The sequence below is a fragment of the Tenrec ecaudatus genome, chromosome 9 (assembly GCF_050624435.1).
Source record: "Tenrec ecaudatus isolate mTenEca1 chromosome 9, mTenEca1.hap1, whole genome shotgun sequence".
NCBI classification, from domain to species: Eukaryota; Metazoa; Chordata; class Mammalia; order Afrosoricida; family Tenrecidae; genus Tenrec; species Tenrec ecaudatus.
Window position 1 is genome coordinate 163,482,069 of NC_134538.1, and position 21,261 is coordinate 163,503,329.

At 50.1% G+C, this 21,261-nt stretch overlaps 1 protein-coding gene across 3 annotated transcripts; it reads left to right on the top strand.

Moving 5' to 3' along the window:
• The first annotated feature begins 227 nt into the window (after positions 1 to 227).
• Positions 228 to 16,327, top strand: ZNF212 (zinc finger protein 212). 3 transcript variants are annotated; one of them, XM_075558781.1, is made up of 5 exons: positions 228 to 328; positions 12,460 to 12,849; positions 12,929 to 13,055; positions 14,665 to 14,754; positions 15,176 to 16,327. In XM_075558781.1, the coding sequence occupies exons 1-5, from the start codon at positions 305 to 307 to the stop codon at positions 16,024 to 16,026; spliced, it is 1,482 nt and encodes a 493-aa protein (XP_075414896.1). In that variant the 5' UTR covers positions 228 to 304; the 3' UTR covers positions 16,027 to 16,327. The 3 variants fall into 3 exon arrangements, with proteins under 3 accessions (XP_075414896.1, XP_075414897.1, XP_075414898.1); XM_075558782.1 differs by having other exon boundaries at positions 15,179 to 16,327; XM_075558783.1 differs by having other exon boundaries at positions 12,974 to 13,055.
• The last annotated feature ends 4,934 nt before the right edge of the window (positions 16,328 to 21,261 follow it).

Sequence of the window (21,261 nt, forward strand, 5' to 3'; positions counted from 1 at the left end):
GTTCTTCCCTAGAACAGAGTTTGTACAACTTTCAGTCCCTTGGCGCACCTTGCGGACACTTGGACGCGTAGCCATCAAAGACCTGTGGTCCCTCTCCTCATCCTCAGCCTAGGGAGTCCCTGAGTGCAGTGCACCCTCCGGCCACAGGGGGCGCGCGCGGCGGAGCCGGGCGGCCGGAGCCCATCTTGGCCCGAGCCCCCGCCCGTTCCCAGCACGTCCCGCGCGTCTCCCAGCATGCACCTGCGTCAACACAGCGGAGGCGGCGGCGGCGGCGGCGGCTTCCAGCGGGGTCCCGGGAGTCACCATGGCGGAGGCGGCGCCGGCGCGGGTAAGAGGCACCTTCGGGCCGGCCGAGGGCGCGCCCGGCCCGGGGTCCGGCTCCGCGCCCCGCACTCTGGGGTCCTGGTCTCAGGCTCCCGCCATCCGACGACCTCCTGCTTCATCCGCGTGCTGCGGAGGAGCGTCTCCGAGGTCGCTCGGCCCCTAGCCCGTCGTTGCTCCGGTTGGAGAGCCGGGGGACCGCAGACGGACGTCCGCTTCTCTCGACGGCCAACTTGTGTCGGCACTTGGGCAGAGCCACAGGTGTCCCTTTGCGTGAACTCGCCGGTTGTTTGTAAAGCTGCCGGGTTTACGACTCTCAGCTGGCCACGCCCAGGTCCGGTGGCTTTTGCCGTCCCCCCCCCCCCTCGGCCCCAACTGACCGAGTTCAGCTAGTCTCTAGATGATCTCTGAGGCGCTTCTAGCCTCGACGTACTCATATCCTTCCTAAGTAACCGTTAACTTACTTAGACACCGTGATTTTTCTCTGGGAAAGGCAGATACAATTTAGTGGGTTTTAAATGCAACACTTTTTCCTTTCAGGAACACTTTAAAACTCATGTCAGAACTTTGTGAGAATTCAGAGCCGAGGTAATCTTGGCGTGTCATTTGACTAGAAGAGAGTGCAGTTTTTGATTCTTGTAGGAAATGGGTGAGAAGTAGGAGGGCAAGGATCAGCGTTTATAGAACACCGTGATTTTAGGGAGGTTGAGTTAGGAAGACAGGACGAGAGTGTTTGCAGCATTGACCTCATGTGAACCCGTTAAGCTCACCTGGTTCATAGACCTGGCTTTTACTCACAAATTAGTGCTAAAGAGAGGATAGGAAGACAAGTTACAGCGTACATAGATTGCTCATGACTGATTATTACAGTCACCAACATGTAACATATCTTACACTGCCTTTGTCGAGGGGAAGCCATAAAGACCCACCCCACATCCCAAACCTTGCTTTCACTACTTTATTGTCCCTCTTGTAAGTTGAAGATTCTTTAGCTATCGTTTGATAGTGTGGACAACTGGGTGCCTTAGCCCAACTAAAAATGCTGGTTCTAACACAAATAAATAAAGTACTTAAGAATGTACATGAGTAAAAAAATACTTGGAATCCAAAAATGAAGAGGGAACACTTAAGAGAGAAGCAGCTTTCTGCAGCCAGATTTGAGGGCATTTGGTGGAGCATTGCTTACCAGGTGTCTTCAAACTACAGCCCGCTGAGGACATTTATCCAGCCCGCCAGGTGTTTTTGCCTCATTTGTTTTTTTTTCTTTCAAAATAGATATGTTCAGTGTGCATAGGAATTTGTTCATAGTTTTTTTTTTTTTAAACTATAGTCCAGCTCTCCAACGGGTCTGAGGGACAGTGAACTGGCCCCCTGGTTTATGCCCTCAAGGAACCTGGAACATAGTAGCCAAAACTCAGATTCAAAGATGTAGAGGCCCTACCTCAACACCATCAAATTGAGACTTTAGGGGAAAGCCTTCTATGTCCGGGTGAAATGAAAAGCTCGACTGAGGTGACTGCTGAGAGAGTAGTGCCAGACTGGGGTTGAGAGACACAGGGCAGATGGTGGGCCCCCCTTTGACAACTCAAGGCCATTTGATAATTCATGGTGACGCATACAGTTTTGTAACCTTAAGTCAAGAAACCTCAAGCCAAGAATTGAAGGTATTCCCAACAGTCTAGTAGAAAGGAACATGGAGTTTTTCCAGAGGAATCAACATTTAACAACATTCAAATAATTCTTGGAACGTTCTGATGCACATTGAGTCCACAATTAAAAGTTACTAAAGAAGCAAGGAAAAGAATGGTTGATAAACTTACACCCTCAAAAATGCCAAGTATTAGAATTACCAGTCAGACTCTGAAATAAGTATGTTTAGTACATTTAAAGGTTAAAAGAAAGCATAGGAAATATGAATAAAGACCAAGAGACTATGCAATTTAACATAGTTACATATTAGAACAACAATCTAGAACTTCTTAGGTTGAAAAGCATCATTAATTAACCAATAGAAAGCTCTGTTTAACACAGTAGAATGCTGTAGAGATAGCTTGATGGTGGGAGTGGAAGAAATTGCCCAGCACAGAGTGAAAAGGAAAAAAGATGGAAAACATGGAAAGAGAGAGAAGGTAGAATGAGAAAGTCTTAACACTTTAATCAGAATTCACATACTTGTGTGTACACACATGAACACGTGCAGAATGCACTGGGAGCCATATTTGAGAAACTATAAAGTCAAAATATCAGTACGAAGAATGAAGGCTAGTGGATCGCAGTCAGATTATATAAAAATAAATCACTTAGATGCATAATATTGAATGTACAAAATGGAATGCAGAAATCATTCAAAAGCAACTAGATCAACACTATAACCTTCACATGAACCACAACATGTACAACTAAGGGGCAGACTATCAGTCATGGTGGAAGACAAGACAGCAATAGTATCAGCAGTAAACTGAAGGGTAATTTTTGTAATCCCAGATTTTATCCACATCAAAATGCTTTTTAAAACGACTGGTATGCTTTTTATTTTTTAAATCATTTTATTGGGGGCTCATACAGCTCTTATAAAAATCCATACATAACAACCATTGTGTTAAGCACATTTTTACATAATGTTGCCATCATTTAAAAAATATTTTCTTTCTACTTGAGCCCTTGGTATCAGCTCCTCCTTTTTTTCCCTCCCCCACCTTTCCTCATGAACCCTTGATAATTTATAAATTATTTTTTCATTGTCTTACACTGACCCATGTCTCCCTTCACCCACTATTCTGTTGTCCGTCCCCCTGGGAGGGGTTTATATGTACATCATTGTGATCAGTTCCCCCATTTCCCCCGCCCCACCTTCCCTTTACCCTCCTGCTTTACCCTCCTGGTATTGGTACTCTCATTATTGGTTCTGAGGAGTTTATCTGTCCTGGATTCCCTGTGTTTCCAGCTCTTATGTGTACCGGTGTACATGCTCTGGTCTAGCCAGATTTGTAAGGTAGAATTGGGGTCATGAGAGTCGGGGGCAGACAAGGAAGAATTAGAACTAGAGGAAAGTTGTATGTTTCATGGGTGCTATACTGCACCTTGACTGACTCTTCTCTGTGACTCTTCTGTAAGGGGATGTCCAACTGTCTACAGAGGGGCTTTGGATCTCCATTCTGTGCCCCTCTCCCCTCATTGGTATGATTTTTTTGTTCTGGGTCTTTGAAGCCTGATACCTGATCCCATGGACCACCTCATGATCACACAGACTGGTGTGGTATACTTTTTAGGTATAACTAAATGCCTTGTGGAATTTAATTTCTGGATTTAAAGGATCAGGGCCATCATCTTGTGGGACATTGCAGTCATTAGACATAATATAGTTCATAAAGTTACATATTGTAGTATGGTGAGGAGTCTCATCTGAGATCTTAAGTTTTGTGAACAGCTATCTAAGATACAATTCTTAGTCTCTACTTGTCCAGCGCAATAGGGAAAGAAACCCCAAAAAGGAGTTTCCAGGACAAATCAATCATCTACACAAGCCACTGTATCTATCCTGAGACCAGAAGAGCTAGGTAGTGCCTGGCTACCACTGTTAGGTGCTCTTCAGTTGGTTCCAAATCCGTAGTGGCCCTAAGTACAACAGAAGGAACCACTGCTCAGTCCTGCACCATCTCACAGGTGTTAAGCTTGAGTCCACGATGCCAGTCCATCTTGTCCAGGGCTTCCACTAGTCACCATTTATAATCTAGCCCACAATAGACACATTGAATGAGAGAAAAGTATGGCCTAGAACCTCAGATTCCTAACCCCAGACCTACTTACTGACCTGGTTGATAATGACCAACCCTTCTGGTCACCTTGCAGCTAAGTAGCACATTGAAAAGAAACCAAAAAAAAAACAAAAAAACACTACCTGTAAGCACCAAGCTGCTTTAAAAAAAATCATCCATATGAGATCAAATGGTCAACAATTAATTGAAACAAAGGTGAGCATGTAAGGGGCAAGGAGACAAGGTTAATGAAAATGGAAAACCATGGGGAAAACATGAGCATGTTCATGCTTTAACGATGTAACCAACGCCACTGAAATGGTTGCTCCAGAAATGGTCGATGGAATCCTACACTGTAGTATAAACCTTTATAAAGACAAATGCAGTGCTTTCCTACAAGGTAAGATGAAGACATTTTAGATGAATGAACACAGTTTGCTACTAACATACTCTCTAGAGAATCTTTTAAAGAAACTACTTAAGGTAAAAGGAACACCGTCTCAAATGAAAGGCCTGAAAATGTAAGAAAATAAGATGATACATGATAATGGGTAAATTTCAACACACACGGACTGAATGAAATAGTAATATGGGATGAAAGGCAAGGCATAATTGAAATATGTGATACCACTGATATAAATGTCAGGAGGAGATGATCAGAAAGTGTTTCTAAGGTCCTCATGTTTGAGAAAAAATAGGAACATTAGAGTTAATAAGTGTGCTATAATTTCTAGAATAATTGCTGAAAATTGAGAATTCAGCTGTATAATAACTTCCAAATTAAAAACAAAACAAAACTTCAAATCAGATGGGAAGAAACTAGAGTAAGAAAAAAAAGTCATACAAAAGATTAAAAGGATAGGATACATAGCAAAACATATCAATATAGATTAATTACAATAAATTAAATGTCTATATATTCAAGTTGAAAGGCAAAAATTATCAGAATGGAGGAAACATAGCTGTGTGGTTTATAAGAATAAATGAATAAATTACAAGATACAGATGGAGTAAAGGTGGTTTCCGAAAGACTATGAGCTCAGAAGTGAGTGGGCTTTCCATGATGAGTAGAGCGGCGGCAGACTGAGTGGCATTTCTGAACTCGTGTGGGGCGTGGTTGCACTAGCACTCGTGACTGCTACTGTGGTTGTCTCCTCATTTATTTATTCACCATCAGCATTTTTACTTCCATATGTTATTCGTTATTCAGAACCTGGTTTATTTGGGGGTTATTTTGCTATTTCGTATCTTGTTTACAAATACTTTCCATTAGTTTTTGCACATAGGCATATTTCATGATAGCTAATATTTAAACTATTCCTCTATTGAAGATTAGACATTCAGCCTAAATCAGATGTGTTAAGATACAATGTACACAGAGGAAAATTTGCTCTTCACAAAATAGTTCAGTGAGTTTTGACAGAGGTGCCGCTGCCAACATTGCCAAGAGGTAGAATATTTCTATGATCCTAGTGTCCTCTTGTAATCTGTCTCCTCATGCAACAACCGACCTCAGAGTTTTGCCTTCTCCAAAATATTATGTAAATGGAACAGTAAGTAGCTTTTTGCGCCTGTTTCTTCACGTGGCATAATGCTGGTGGCACTGTGGGTTAGGGCAGGCATTGGGCTGCCAGCACCGAGGTCTGTAATTCAAATGCACCAGCCACTCTGCTGGACGAGAAAGATGTGGCTACTGTCCCCTGTTTGCAGTCTCAGAATACCTATGTAGCATCGCTGTGGGTTGGAATCGGCTTGATGGCGGTGGGTGATTTGGTGTCATGCTTTAGGGATTCATCCATGGTCCCCTTTCCAGCAGTCTGGTGACACATTTGTTAGGTGCTTGCCTGTTAAGTGGTTTGAACCCATCAGCTGCTGTGTAGGAGAGTTCTGATCTGCCCCCACAGAGTTGCTGTACTGTCGTATTGACTTAGTGGCACACTCTACTTCTCTGCTGGGCTTGATAATGTGTTGCAGTGGTCACATAGAGTTCACAGATCATACCTATACTCATGTGGCTTACTAGTAATTAACAGCTTACAATTCAGGATTGGGAATGTCACAGGTTACACTTCTTTGGTCAGGACAAAGTCTCCTTTGTGTCCACAGGCAAGCCTCTCTTTTTTCTCTTGGCCTTTGGTTCAGCTTCTGCCCTGCTTGGACAAATGTTGAAAAGCTCTTTTAGCTCTGCCAATTAGTGCCGGGGGGCACCCTATTCTGCCAGTGAACAGTCTTCTCCCTGGAGATGCTCACCTCCCTTCCTGGATCAACATACCCACTGTAACTGCCTTGTTCTTTGGCCCAGGAAGTCTACTGCACTGTCTTGCCTCAGTCTTTTGGTTTTACTGCCACCATTTTTCTGCTGCTGCTTCTGTACATCTCCCACTGTCTCCAGTGTTAGTTTGCTCTGTCTCCTGGGTCCAAGGAATTCTCACGACAGGGACCAAAGGACACGTTCTGTTCCTGTCTCATCTTGGTAGTGATCAGGTCTTCTCTGCCTGCCTCCAGGATGTCTCAGTCTAAGCCTAGTACTTGACAAAAGTGGCCAGTCCCTAATTAGAATTCCAGACACCCTATTTTTATTGCCACGTTGCTTCAATGCTGCCCTTCACCTTATTTACATTATTAGCAAGCCATTCAGTTCCTTTGGTGGTCCATAATCACCTCATTTTCATAGACCTACCAAATCATTTTGTGCAAGTTACTCTACAATGGTGATGTGATCCACTCATTGCAAGCCGCCCCTGCTTTTTTTCTCCCTGTCATAGAGTCGAAGCCAATTCATAGTGGCCCTATAGGACAGGTTGGAATTGCCTTGTGAGTTTCTGAGAATGTATTATACCTGTATTTCTGTTTTATACCTAGAATATAAAATTTCCCTCCCTATCACTTAACCAGTAAAACAATCATGAACAACTAGTCCTTCAGTAGGACAAAGTTCTAGGGGTGAGGTTGCTCAGGTACCAGCCGTTCAGGTCTGCTGCAGGAATCCATCTGATCGGATCAGGTTCTCCAAACATCATCTCAGCTTCAGATGAGGGTAAGGATTACAGATAAGGAACTTCAGTAGAAAGGTAGTAAACTTTACCTGAGAGAAGATTTTCTCTTTCTTTGAGCTTCCCTAGGCATCAGCATAGCAAAACCTTTGAAGGATCTTGTTCGGACTCTATACTCTCTACTTTCACAGTTGCAGCTTTTACAATGACTGAGTTTTACTAATCACAAAGTACTGTCTTTGTTAGCTCTGTTCACAATCACCCTTACAGTGGAATCATACAGTCCTATCAACACCTTCTCCCACCTTCTCTTCCACAGGAAGAGAGCAGAGTACTCAGTGCAGATCCTCCCTTGACCGCTCTCATTTTGAGTGTAAACACACCATGCAGTGTGTAAGCCAGACACTTCTTGACTGTATCTCATGCCATTTTAGGTAGCCAGTGTCTAAATTGTCCATCTCTGTCAAAGAAGGGCTCTTGAGAAGAGCATAATCTTTTCTTCTAGTTAGAACTCTGAGCATCTGCAAAGATAAGCAAAGTCCAGTCCAGAGCCGGCCATCAGATGTCAGCAATCTACAGCAGGTACCAAACTTGTTTCTTTTCTTTGGTAGGGTTATTGTCAACTAGGTGTTACCCCTGCCTTTCAGACGAGCCAGTCCTTTTCATCTGTAGCCTCAGTGGACTAGCCCAGTGGGTATCAGTGGCAAACAATATAGCCATCTCTCCCACTTGAACACATCAAATGGACCCAAGTGGTCACCATAAGTTAGCTTACCAGGCTTTCTACTTGGTGGCCGTCTTTAACTTCCAGTCCTAGATGGAAGTTCTTTTGAGGCCACTGACTTTTCCTGTCTCAGTGCACTCAGAGGTCAACCACTGGCTTGAAATTAAAACAAAACAAACAAAATCATGCAAGTCCTTCCATCAAATGCAAATCTCTTGTTTTCTCAGCAGTTTTGAGTAGGTTCTTTCAAATTAGAATTTCCTAACTGGAAAGATTCTGGGGAAGATACATAGAACTGTTTCATTCACACCTGCAACCTGTGTTTCCCTTTCCCCATTTAGCCATTAATGTATTGGCTGAAGGCAGAGGTATGTTTTTTGCTATCTTTAATTACCAGTGTTCATTTCCAGCATACTTCTGGGTTTTTTATAATAATACATTCAGTTGTTTATCACCAGGAGAACCATTTAATATTCACCGTACATTTTAATAACCCTTTTAAAACATTCTAATGTCATTTCTCCACAACTTTACTCCATGTGGCCTCAGGCCTCTGGCTAGGTGGATCCTGGAAGAGAAAGTCAGTCTGTCAGTCACTTGTCTTGTTTGCTTGAAGCCACCCCAGATGTGGCTGTTCTCCCTGCAGCTGCAGCATACCATCTCACCTTCCTCACAGGTGCATCATCTTCCCTGCCCATGCCCCTTCATTCTTTTGTGAAGTCCATGCTTCTGTGTGTCTGGAGTCATTGCAACAAATCCCACTCACAACGCAGACTGTATGAATGTGCCGAGGCAGCATCAGACGGCCTCATCTAACTTCCATGGTGGGAGGAGGAGCTGCAGCAGCTCTGATGACCATGGTTTTCAGCCATCCACCACCAATTGTGTGGCCCTGGGGCCCTGCCAGGGCATGTTGTCTTCACTGTGGGGTGCCATGGAAAGAAAGGCTTACAGCAGGGGGACATCAGTTTTCAAGTCTGGTATGACTGTGGACGCAGGTTACATTATCACAGTACAAAATTAGAAATAGTCCTAATAGCAAACATTACTGGCAAAGTATTCATAAAATGATGCTGTGAAAAGCATAATAGAACATTATATACATCATTTTTGTCAGAATTCTAAAGGTGAAGAACATAGGTTTATGGACTAAAGTATTTTTTATGAATGAGATATTTTTAAAAATAGCTCCATTGATGTAAAATTCACATAGCATACACTCCCATGGTTAAGTAGCTTTTAAAAAGAGTTGTATGTACATCATCCCAGTTAGTTCTAGTGCTCCTTATCCCATCCACCTTCATTATTTACTCCCTGATCCTCTTCATCCTCACCACACCCCATTTCTGGCAAACCATTGCATCAGTTATTGTCTCTATCTGTACAACTACGCCCACTTGTTCTGAGCTTCATAAACTGAGAAACCTCACAGAAACATCAAAAGACAGAAAGAAGAAAAAATAATAATATGAAGATAAAAAATAAAGAGAAAAGACCACCAGTAATATTAAAAAGCCAGAGAAGAAATTTTTATTGTGGAGCAAGTGAGAAATATTTAAGCCTATAGTAAATTCAGATTGGGTCAAGAGGACGGTCAATTGATACAACTATATTACACTGTAGTTTGATCCACCTTAACTAAGTTTACAACAATCTGTCTGATTGTAAAGTTGTTTGAGTCCCTTGCCTGTGGCCAGAGGAGATATGTTAGAGGCTTAATCTGCAGATGGGTTTTTGGCTTTCACTGCCCTCTTGGGTGTTCATAATTTAAGCTCTGAAATGTTCCTCTTCATCATATTTGGATTTTGTGATGGACTTAGTTGACACCTCACTCAATGGCTGCTTGTTTGAATACAAGGTTTTAAGACTCCAGACACTATTCCACTTGATAGCCGTGCACCATCTGCTTTATTCACCATGCATTGCTGTTGCACCCTTATCTTCAGTGATCTCTTCATGTAGGTGAGTATGGAGCAGAGCCAAGTACTTTTTTTTTTAATTAAATACTTTTATTGGGGGCTCTTACATCTCTTACCACAATCCATACATTCATCCAGTGTGTCAAGCAAATCTGCACATATGTTGCCATCATCATTTTCAAAGCATTCTCTTCCCATTTGAGCCCATGATATCAGCTCCCCATTTCTTCCCCTTCCCTCCCTTACCCACCCTTCCTCCCAAACCCTTGATAAGTTATAGATTATTATTGCCATATCTTACATAGCCCTCTGCCACCCCTCATCCACTTATCCGTTGTTCGTCCCTCTGGGTGGGGGTTATAAGTTGGTCCTTGCGATCGATTCCCCCTTTGTCCTCTCACCCTCCTCTAATCCTCCTGGTGTCTCTACTCTCATTGTTAGCCCTGAGCAGTTTATCTATCCTAGATTCCCTGTGTTGTGGGCTCTTACCTGTAGCGGTGTGCATGCTTGGGTCTAATCCAATTTGTAAGGTAGAATTGAGGTCATGATAGTGGGGTGAAGGAAGCACCAAAGAACTAGAGGAAAGTTGTGTGTTTTCATTGGTGTTATACTACATACACCCTGACTGGTTCATCTCTTCCCTGTGACTCCTCTGTGAGGGGATGTCCAATTGTCTACAGATGGGCATTGGGTGTCCATCCATGCCACCACCACGCCCATTCACTTGGGTATGATTTTGTTCTGGGTCTTAGATGCCTGATCCTGATCCCATCGATACCTCATGATCACACATACCTCATGATCACACAGGCTGGTGTGCTTCTTCCATGTGGACTTTGTTGCTTCTCAGCTAGATGGCCGCTTGTTTATCTTCAAGCCTTTAAGACCTCAGATGCTATCTCTTTTGATAGCCGGGCACTGTCAGCTTTCTTCACATTTGCTGATGTACCCATTTTATCTTCAGCGATTGTGTCGGGAAGGCGAGCATCACAGAATGCTGAATTTTTAGAATAAGTGTTCTTGTGTTAAGGGAGTATTTGAGTCAAGACCCAATGTCCATCTGCAACCTTAATTCTTAATATATAGATATGAGTATGTAGTTCTGTTCCCCTCATTTTATATATATGTATACATTTTTACATGCCTGTATTTAGGCCTCTATAAATGTCCTTTGTCTCTTGGTTATTTCTTCTATTTCTTTTTACTTTCCTCTTGCCCCACCATCACGTTTGGCCTTCATTCGGGTTTAGTAATTCCTCGCTGCTACATTGCTCTTGATTAAGCCTCGCTAGGCATCCTACACCCTTCTCTCCCATTGATTTTAGCTCACTTGTTGTTCCCCTGTCCCTGGGTTGGTTCCACTCCCCTACCCCCTTTTCCTTTCCTTTCTCCCATCTCCCCTTCTCCCGTATCTCCCCGGAACCATTATCCGTTCTTTTCATCTCCAAATCATTTATCTCGGCTATCTTATTTAATAAACTTGCAGATACATTAATAAGTGCAAAAACCAGGCAAAGCCAAATTAAACAACAAAGGAAGTCAAGACCAACAAAACATCAACAGAAACAGAAAGCCACTGACAAAAATGGAAAAGCCTATAAATAGTTGAAGGTCTGTTTGTTGGCCTTTACAAGTGTTTTCCAATTGAGTCTGATGGGGTGACACACTCTGCCTCTGAAGTCCATTTTTGGTATTCTCCCAGGGATTTCACTTTGCTCCCCTTGCTGCTACTGTTGCATGCCCTTAGTGTTTTGCCCCAGCACGAGGGAGTCAGACTGTACATTTCCCACCCTGTGTTTCCATTGTTGTCCCCACATTGCTATGGTTTAGTGTGGGACGTTGTGTCTCGTAGTGGGGCTGGCCCTATGGTCCTCTCTGTGCGTTGTCTGCTCCGAGCAGGAATTTCGTCCTTGGGGCTTGGTGGGCCAGGATGCCCTCCCCTCCCTTTCCATCATCACTTTTCGTTTCTCCCGTGTGCTGTAATCAGACAAGCCCCTTTCCCCAAGCTGTAGCCCCAGTGCTGCCTCTGAAGTACATTCTTCTGAAGGGGAGGTGGTGTCCACATACCTGGGATTTCGGCCATCCCCGCAGACCTCCCTCTTGGTTCCCTGGTACATGCCAGTATGTTGTATTCACATCTTGGCGCATTGGGTTGAAGCCTGGTCTCTTTCACCCTCTCCTGTGGAGATATAAACAATACCCTCCCCTTGGGTGGGTTATTGTAGGGCCATGTTTGAAGAACTACCTGTTCTTGGATTGGGGAGAGAATTAAGTGGGAGCCCAGACTTATGGACTTAGTTCTTATGTGGGTTAAGCGCCCTGTGGTGTGGCTGCATGGTGGGCTGCTAATCACAAGGTCAGCAGTTGAAAACCACCATCTGCTCTTGGGAGAAAGCTGAGACTATCTGCTCTCATGAAGATGTACAGCCTCGGAGACCCATAGAGGTAGTTCTGCTCTTTAATGTAGGGCCACGTCGGCATCCACTGGATGACAATGAGTTTGATTTGTGAGTATCTCTGGATGGCACTGTTTGACAGCTGTCTGTTCTCCAGAGCCTGCACAGAGAAGGCATTTAGTTTCAGCAGAATGATAAAATGGAGTAAAAGAAGGTATTTAAAGGTAGTCCTTATCAAAAAGGACCCAAAAACCCACAACTAGGGGTTTGTAGCTTTGAGCACTGCTGACATACGGTGTCATTTGGCGTTTGGAAATGACCTTGTCAGGCTAATGCTAACTGTCTTCACAGCACAAGAGAAAGCGTCGCTCCATACCTTTAAGCTCTTCCGAACTCCCCCCACCAGCGGCAGACAAAGGCTCCTTTCTGCAGACCACGGAGATCTCGCTCTGGACCCTGGTGGCTGCCATCCAGGCCGTGGAGAAGAAAATGGAATCCCAAGATGCCCGGCTGCAGAGCCTGGAGGGGCGCACAGGGACGGCTGAGAGGAAGCTGGCCGACTGTGAGAAGACAGCCGTGGAGCTCGGGAACCAGCTGGAGGGCAAGTGGGCCGTGCTGGGCACGCTGCTGCAGGAGTACGGGCTACTGCAGCGGCGGCTGGAGAACATGGAGAACCTGCTGCGTAACAGGAACTTCTGGATCCTACGGCTGCCCCCGGGCAGCAAGGGCGAGGTGCCCAAGGTCAGCGCGGGGGGGTGAAAGGGAGGCCAGTAGGGAGACCCGCTCTTCCTGTCCTTTCTCTCAAAGGCTATGGTTTCAGGCATCCAGATCGTTTGAGGATGACAGCGTCTGTCTGTCCGAGCAGGAGTGGGAGAACCTGGAGGACTGGCAGAGGGAGCTTTACAGAAATGTGATGAAGAGCAACTACGAGACTCTGGTCTCTTTGAGTAAGTGTGACTTCCTCCCTCACGCAGCCTGCCACGCGCGGCTAAGAGCAATCTCCTGCATCTCCAGGGTAGTGTCCATGGTGGTTATGTCTTGTATTAGTGTAACGAAGCGTCTAGATTCTTGAGTGGCAAGAATCGGGTCAGCCCAAAGCTGGTTTCTCTGAGTTGGAGGTGCAGGTGCAGTCCAGACAAGGCGCTACCGCTCCAGGACACTCTGCTTTTCTGTTGTGTTCACTAGTTTGTTGCGATGACCACACAGAATCCACAGACAGGCTACAACTTGAGATCAGGATCGACTTGAAAGTACCAGGTTCCAGATCCAGAAGCACATGGACAGGGTCTGGCAGACCTCTCTGAAGTGATGAGACTGTCCTTCCTTCTGTAATGCAGGGCACCTTCCAGCCAGGCCAGCGCTCATGGTGCTGTCCCATTGGCCCTAGTGACCGCTATGCTGTCAGGATCGGTGCATAGCTAGGCCCCCTTCTGGGACTCTTGCCATCAGTTCTCTGTCACTGGGCTGCTTCCAGGTCCTCACTTTGACTTTGTCCTTGTTACATCTGTCTTAAGAGGTTCCCTCCAGGGAGCCCTGGCTTCAGACCACTCTACTCCAAGTTCTTCCGGGTCTCCATCTCGGGGTCTCTCCTCGCTTCACTCTTGTTGCCTCTAAACACCTCTGGTGTGGCTGCTTTCTTCAGCACACCCATGATCAATTCAAGGCACTGCTCTCCCAACAGGACCATGAACCAATCAATCCCCTGGGTGGGCCACACATCTTTCATTCCTGTTGGGTAGGTTTTCAAGTCATAATCTGTTGAGTGCATTGGCCAAGCTGTTGCAGTGTGATGTGAGTCAGCCAGCCATTTAGAGAGATGTCAGTCACCTCCCTGCTTAGACACAAGCAAAAACAACCTGGGGTGTTTTTCTCCAAAGAACCAGGCCAAAGCAGTGATTCGGGTGCTTAAGGGGAACACCCCCAGGCATCATTACTGACTACCACAGCAGGAGGTCAGCAGGGCGCTCTCCTCTGGACCGCAGAGCCCTCAGCATGGCTCACAGGCATAAGCTGTCACATGTATGGGCGCAGGCCTCTGACCTGCTCTTGGCCAGGAACTGTGTGTGAGCCTGGCATGAGGCAGACAGGCTAAGCAGTCATTTCTCTGCATTTAGCTGGAATAGTAAGGTAGTAACTGTCACCCTGTGAGTGTGTGGTACTTGGAGACAACATCTTTAATAAACACCGAGGTGTGTGGAAGGAGAACTCGAAGGCCAGTGCCTGGCGGCTACATGCACTGGGCTTCTCAGGGTCTGCTCTCTGGAGTGAAGGTGCCCATGTGCTTGGATGCAGCTGGGCACCTGTGTGGTAGGTAGGGGGAGTGCTGGGCATGCGCACAGCGGTACTGGCAGAGGGTCAGGGGCTGGGCAGGTGGGCAGGCAACCATGAATGCAGAGGCAGAGGGTGCTGACTGTCCAGGTCATTGGAACTGACCATTCTTGTCTAATTGTGACAAACTCCAGGGAACCAAGGGTGAAGCACCAGCTGCTCGTGTGTGTGTGTGTGTTTTGATCCTTGCTCTCTGGCACTGACCCTAGTTCTGCTGTTTCCACCCAGAGGTGCTAGGCCCACCTGAGGGAGAGGCAGAGCTGGGTGCAGAGATGCTGGCTGGCTTGGAGGAGGAAGGGCCTGTTGGCGCCCTTCCAGGTGAGTGGCTCCAGACTGTGGGGCTCGCCCCTGCCCTCCACGCTCCACCTGCTATGCTTGGAGGCACTGTTGGGCCCCTTCCCTGGCATTTCCTTGTTCTGGATGCTTCACCACCTCCTGGGGCCTGGGGAGCAGGGCTGTCAGGTTGGGTCCCCAGGGTGATGTGGCCTGGGTGGCAGATGGGAAACTGCATCGAGACCAAAGCTCCGTTCCTTGCAAGCGTTCCACCATGGTCCTTGGTGCAGTGGTTCTTCTGGAGCAGTCAGTGCTGTCGGGTGTGTGGTGTCCTGCAAGGACTATGTGTTCACCGGCTGTGCCTGAGCCAGATGGATGGCCTCAACCCAGCAGGGCCCAGGTATCTGCTCATCTTTGCTGCCACGGGGGTGCACTTTGACAGTCTCTTCTGGTCTCTCCCTGGCAGCAGATGGGATCATGATCAAACAGGAGGTCCAGTACCAGCATCAGGGCTTGGAGGATCTTCCTGGCGAGTTCCTAGGTGCTGATGAAGAGCAGGCCCCCCTGAGCCCCGGGCAGGCAGCCCTCTGGGATGGCCAAGGCAGCTCTGCCTTTGTGGAATCGTACCCTGGGGGCCTGGACCCAGAGGACCCCTCCCAGGGCAGGGGAGATGCCAGCAGCGGCAGGACTCTGGGTGGTCGTCGCAAGTCGGCGTCCCGTCGGCAGGCACCATTGGATCAGGATGTGCAGCTGCAGAAGGACCCTGCCAGTCCCTACTGGTGTTCTGAGTGTGGGCTCAGCTTCCGCAGCAGGAAGCAGCTGGCCTCGCACCAGCGGACCCACCCAGTCCGGGCGTCTCCCCCCACTCAGGAGCCCGAGGAGAGCCAGCGGCCCAGGCCTCGACTCAAGCCGCAGGCCACAAAGGCCCGGCGGCACCAGTGTAGCCTGTGCCTGCAGAGCTTCAGTTGCAAGGTGAGCCTGGCCACCCACCAGCGCTGCCACCGGCAGGAGGGGCCTGGGGCTGCCCACCCCACCCGGGAGAGGTTCTCGCCCAACAGCCTGGTTGCCCTGCCCGGCCACATCCCGTGGAGGAAGAGTCGGAGCGCCCTCCTCTGCGGTTACTGCGGCAAGAGCTTCAGCCACCCGTCGGACCTGGTGCGTCACCAGCGCATCCACACGGGTGAGCGGCCCTACAGCTGCCCCGAGTGTGACAAGAGCTTCGTGCAGAAGCAGCACCTCCTGCAGCACCAGAAGACCCACCTGCGCAAGCAGGCTGCGCCTGCCATGGAACCCAGCAGGCCTAAAGGCCTGCCATAGGGGGCCGCCCCCCGCCTGTGGGGCGAGGCGGGGGCGGGTGAGGGACGGTGCCCCGCATAGCCGCTGCTCATGGCTGGACAGCCAGGTGGGGTCTCCAGGGACTTTCTGACTCCTAACCATGCCCAGGCCACCCAGCGGCTCCTGAGGCCACGCCGGGCACAGAGTGGGCCTGAGCTGGAGGCCTAGCCACACAGCTCCTCGGTGCCTCTCTCTGGCCGACTCTGCCATTTGCAAAGGACTCGGCGAACACGCACCCTTCTTGGAACCAGTTTGTTATTAAAAATCATCAGCTCACACTGTGTTTAAGTGGTGAGTTGTTGAGTGTTCTTGTGGGCATGCGGGGCTGGGCCCTGGGCCTCCCTTCCAGGTGGGGACAGGGCACTCCTGGAGCCCTCAGTCTTGGAGGCACGTGGCACGCTTCCTGTGGTCGAGAGGAGGCAGCTGGTGTGCCTGCCCCTGCTGCTGAGAGTCTGCTCCAAGATGGAAAACCCCACCCGCCATGTTTTGTGAAGGGCCCAGCAGCCTGCAGGCACATGCCTGCTTTGTTGGCGGGGACCTGAGAAGCTGGTGAGGTGCAAAGAAGCACAGGGACAGAACAGCTTTACACACACCCAGCAGGCAGCTCCAGCACATGGGGGCATGCACCAACCACAGGCTGAGGTGCCAGAAGCTGCTCGGGTGGGGTGGGGTGGGGAGGCAATACTGAGGTGAGATATTGATTGTGGTGGGAGAGCAGGCCAGGCTGCAGGATGAAAAGGATTGGCTCGCTTGGTGATGACCCTGGTCGGCCTCGTGGGAAGCAAGCAGTGGAGCATGGTCCGGAGTCACCAGCCACACTGAACGGCCCTGGTGGCAGGACAGGATTTTGGGGGAACAGCTGGACTGCTGTGAAGTGTTTGCATGCGAGGTGACACTGCGAGTGAGCTGCAAACAGCAAGGTCAGTGGTTTGAAGCCACCAAGCCCATTGGGATGTGGGGCTGACCTCTCAGGGTCCCAGAAACCCAGGGGGAAGCTCTGCCCTAGAGGTCACGGGATCAGAATACACTGGTGTGTGTGCTGGGGGTGGTAGGGGCTCTATGGGAATCGGCACTGTAAAGGGGCAGGTCCACTGTCCTGAGGGGTCACCTGCAGGGAGCAGGTCGGTGTTAGGTTCACATGAGGTGCTGGAGGGAGCAGTGAGTTGGACCTGGAGTCTGCACTCCTGACCACAGGCACTCGGCTTGATGGAGGGACGGCCATGCAGAGCACTCAAGATCTAGCTCAGGTCCAAGTCCTTTCCCCACCTGGAGCTCCCAAGACTGCTAGTGGGGCCACCTTGGCTCCAGCCCAGCCTGCCCCTCAGCAGGATCTCTGGGCGCCTTGCCACAGAGGGGGCTGCGGGTGCCCTGTGCATGGGAAGCTGCTGTGAAGGGAGGGAGGGGTTAAATGGCAAGCTCACCTGACTCCATTTGCCTTGCCCTGCTCTCCCTCCTGGTCCACAGTGCAGTCATTCTCACTCATTCCAGCCAGCCCTAGGCGCCCCCATTGTAACTACTCGCCTTTTGTTGCCAGTGACTGTCTTCAAGCAGAGATGGGGCAGTGCCCTCAGACGTTCAGTGCCACCTGACTGCCCTCTCCACAGTTGTGGCCCTCAGCCAGACATCTTCCTCTACCTGCTGCTCAGGGCCCAGGCCCAGTGTACCAGCCTCGTGTGCCTCATCTCCCCGCAGTGACTCGGAATTTCAACAAAGACATTGGCACTTGTTGGGTGCCCACCCTTTTTTATTCTTTGTCTTCTATTTTTGAAAGTTGTGTTGGCATATAATCCACATTGATACAATTCAATAGTTCAGTCGAGTCAAGAAGAGATGTATAGTCATCACCACAATTAATTTTAGAGCATTTTCCTCTTTCTTGTCCTCTTTGTTATGAAATGTTCCCCATTCACCCCAACCTCCTCTACCATACTCCCAAGGAACCATTAATTCAATTACTGTCTATATAGATTTATCTATTCTGGATTTCATATACAGAAAAACATTCAAAAAACAAAATTAAAAGCCTCAAAGAACAAACTAACACCAATAACAAAGCAGAGAAAAGCCTTAATAGGGAAAAAGGGCGGGGGGAAAAACCCCACGGAAAATGGGTGGGCTAAAAAGGTCAAATTATAAGGTGTTATATTTTAACCTAACGGCATCTGCAACAATCCACTTACAATGCTCTTTGCATGAAAGCAAGGCCCTTCACATCCCTGGTCTCTGTCAGGGGATCCACCAGAAGTTTCATCTACCTGTGTTTCCTCTAAACAACTAAAGGAAGATCAAATGATGAGACACTGCATTTTAATCTAACTACATCTGCCATAATCAACCTTACAATGCTCTCCGAGAACAAGGCTATTCAACATAATTGGACTATGGTCAGAGGGGATTCTCTGGAGGCTTAATCCATGTGGGGACCCAGAAAATGTATTTTGGGCTTCCACGGTCATTGAGAGCCTTCTGCAGACTCATATACCTGAGTCACATCAGCGGACAAACCAGGTCTTTGCCCAGGTTGGTTCCATTCTTCAGCATCTCCCCATGACGGAGCAGTGCTCCCTGCCTGGTCTGTCCAGTGCCCAGGACCCATTGTGCACAAGCCCCAAGGAGGAATTCGTGGACAGAGAGGACCCATCCTGAGAAGCTGACACTTGAAGGCTCCATGCCTAGTAAGGCTAAGGTGGTAGGAATTCCGAGGGTGGTTTACAATGCAGGCTGTTAGGACGACTTCAGGGGAGATGTGTGAGAGGGGCCTTCTGAACTGGATGACCTTAACGAGGGCAAGGACATCCTAAATGAGGGAGCCGGCCAAAGTGGGAGAAGTTAAGCACAGGAAGGACATTTAGTATGCCAGAGGGCGGTTCTGAAAAGGGACAAGCAGGGACAGCAAGGAGGACGAGGTCAGGTGAAGGAGGATGGCTGGTTGAAGGGTCCTAAGCATAGAGTGACCTGGTTCCAGCTGTGTTCGGGGAATATTCACCTAGTAGGAGTGAAATAAGGCCTGATTTGTGGAAGTGGGCTGGGGAGATGGGTTATGTTTCTGAGGGAACCAAAGAAACAGGGTTTAGCTGCAGGGCAGCCAGCTGGGCTCCCAAGTCCGGGCCACAGGAGGGTAGCCCACCTTGCTCACCCTAGCCACAGACTCACCTGCCATCTGTCAAATAGACAAGTGCACTGGACATTCACAGGGTGGGGGCTCTATGTTTTATGAGATGGAGTGGCTCCAGGTAGAAAGGCCAGGTTGGGCTCCTACTGCCCCTGCAGTTTGGTGCCCACCCACCACCTCATCAGGATCCCTCCCCTGGATGGGAGGTATGGCCAGCACAAATGCTGGGTTGCTTCTGTCTCCTGTGAGAACCATGTGACAGAGGACAAGAGCACCCCAATACCTGGACCCCCAAGGGTAACATTTTGTGGCCTTCTGCCTCCGAGCACCTCACCTGCTGCAGCAGAGTCCCAGGAGCCCTGATTCAGCAGGGTCTGGACCCCCAGCTTACCTGGGGGCATTCAGGTCTTGGAGCTCTGATCCCCAAATGAGCCTGTCACAAGACTGTTGTGCCACCAGGTATGCTCAGGCCTCAGCACCATGTCATGAAGGTTTTTGTTTATAGTCAGAATGGGAAGTCGTGGGAGTCTGGGAGCTGAAACTGGGGAGCTATTCTGCCTGCATTGCTCTCCTGCTGGCCTGTACCTGGCAGTACCGCCTACAGCCCCTCAGCCGCCAGGGGCACAGTACACATCTGCAAATAGTGTCTAAGTTGGGCCACTTCAAAGACTTCCACAGTAAACAGTGCCACATGGGGAACCGACTTACTACCTGAAGTAACACTCCCTAACCCGGCCCCCAAGCCTCGCAGGGCACCGTTTGGAGTGTCCACTTCTTACCCTGTTTGCGGCACACTTGCTAGAACTCACTATTTTGGCAAATGGAAAGGCAGAGGGACAAAATGAACTCTTGTGCTTCAGGCCTTGGCTCCCCTGGGTCCTCAGGGTCTGCACTGGGGGAGGAGCAGGTGAGGAGCCTGGGTGTGGCCAGGGCTAAGAGACAACCACCCCCTCCCCAACCCGAATTGGATGTTTGAAAACAATTTTTCTTGAGGTCTTTCAATTTCTGGAAAACTGGAAGTTTGGGAACGTTTAGGTTATTGGGCACAGGGTATCAGTCATCTCGCCCCAGACCAGCAGCCCCTGTGGGGTCGTCAGAGGCGCCTCCACAGCGAGTTGGGCGCTGGATCCCCACAAAGGCCCTTGTCCGCGGCCTCCTTCCTTCCCTCGGTCCCAGCCCCCCGGGAGGTCGCGGCCAGGCCGGGCTCCGCGGAATAACCGCGGCAAAGGGCAGGTGCTGGGCTCCGGTGACTCCCCGGGCCGCACGGAGGCCGGGAAGGGTGGGCCCACCAAGGGTCCCGGGACAGGGTAGGGGGTGCGGTTCCGGGTCTGGGCCGCGCCGTGGTGCGGGCTAGGAGGGACGAGGGCTTCGGGGCAGGGGCCGCAGGTCCACGCCGCACTGAGTCTGAAGGGCGCGGCCGCGGGTCTAGGCCGGGGCCGGGCGGGCGGCGCAGGCCGGAGTCTGGGTAGCGCGTCCCCGGGCTGGCCTAGGCGGGCAGGCGGCGCGGCCCGAGTCCGGGGAGCGCGGCCCGGAGGTTGGCCTGGGCCGGCTGGGCCCTGCGGGCGAGCAGCACGGCCGCGGCCCGAGTCGGCGCCCGGGGAGCAGGGCCGGGGGCTGAGTCCGGTGGGCGGGCGGCGCGGGCACGGGCCCCGTGGGCGCTCGGGGAGCAGGGCCCGGGACTGAGTCCGGTGGGCGGGCGGCGCGGGCACGGCCGCGGCCCGAGTCGGCGCCCGGGGAGCAGGGCCCGGGACTGAGTCCGGTGGGCGGGCGGCGCGGGCACGGGCCCCGTGGGCGCTCGGGGAGCAGGGCCGGGGGCTGAGTCCGGTGGGGAGGCGGGCGGCGCGGGCACGGCCGCGGCCCGAGTCGGCGCCCGGGGAGCAGGGCCGGGGGCTGAGTCCGGTGGGCGGGCGGCGCGGGCACGGCCGCGGCCCGAGTCGGCGCCGGGGAGCAGGGCCGGGGGCTGAGTCCGGCGGGGAGGCGGGCGGCGCGGCCCCGGCCCCGGCCCCGGCCCCGGCCCCGGCCCCGTCGGCGCCCGGGGAGCTAGGCCCGCGGTGGGCCTAGGCGCGGGCTCTCGGACTGCAGGGGGCGCTGTGCGCAGGCGCGGC

Coding starts and splice junctions, on each gene's coding strand:
- ZNF212 (XM_075558781.1), top strand. CDS start 305: ATGGCGGAGGCGGCGCCGGCGCGG. Junction 12,850..12,928: donor GCAAGGGCGAGGTGCCCAAG/GTCAGCGCGGGG, acceptor CTATGGTTTCAG/GCATCCAGATCGTTTGAGGA. Junction 14,755..15,175: donor GCCTGTTGGCGCCCTTCCAG/GTGAGTGGCTCC, acceptor TCTCCCTGGCAG/CAGATGGGATCATGATCAAA.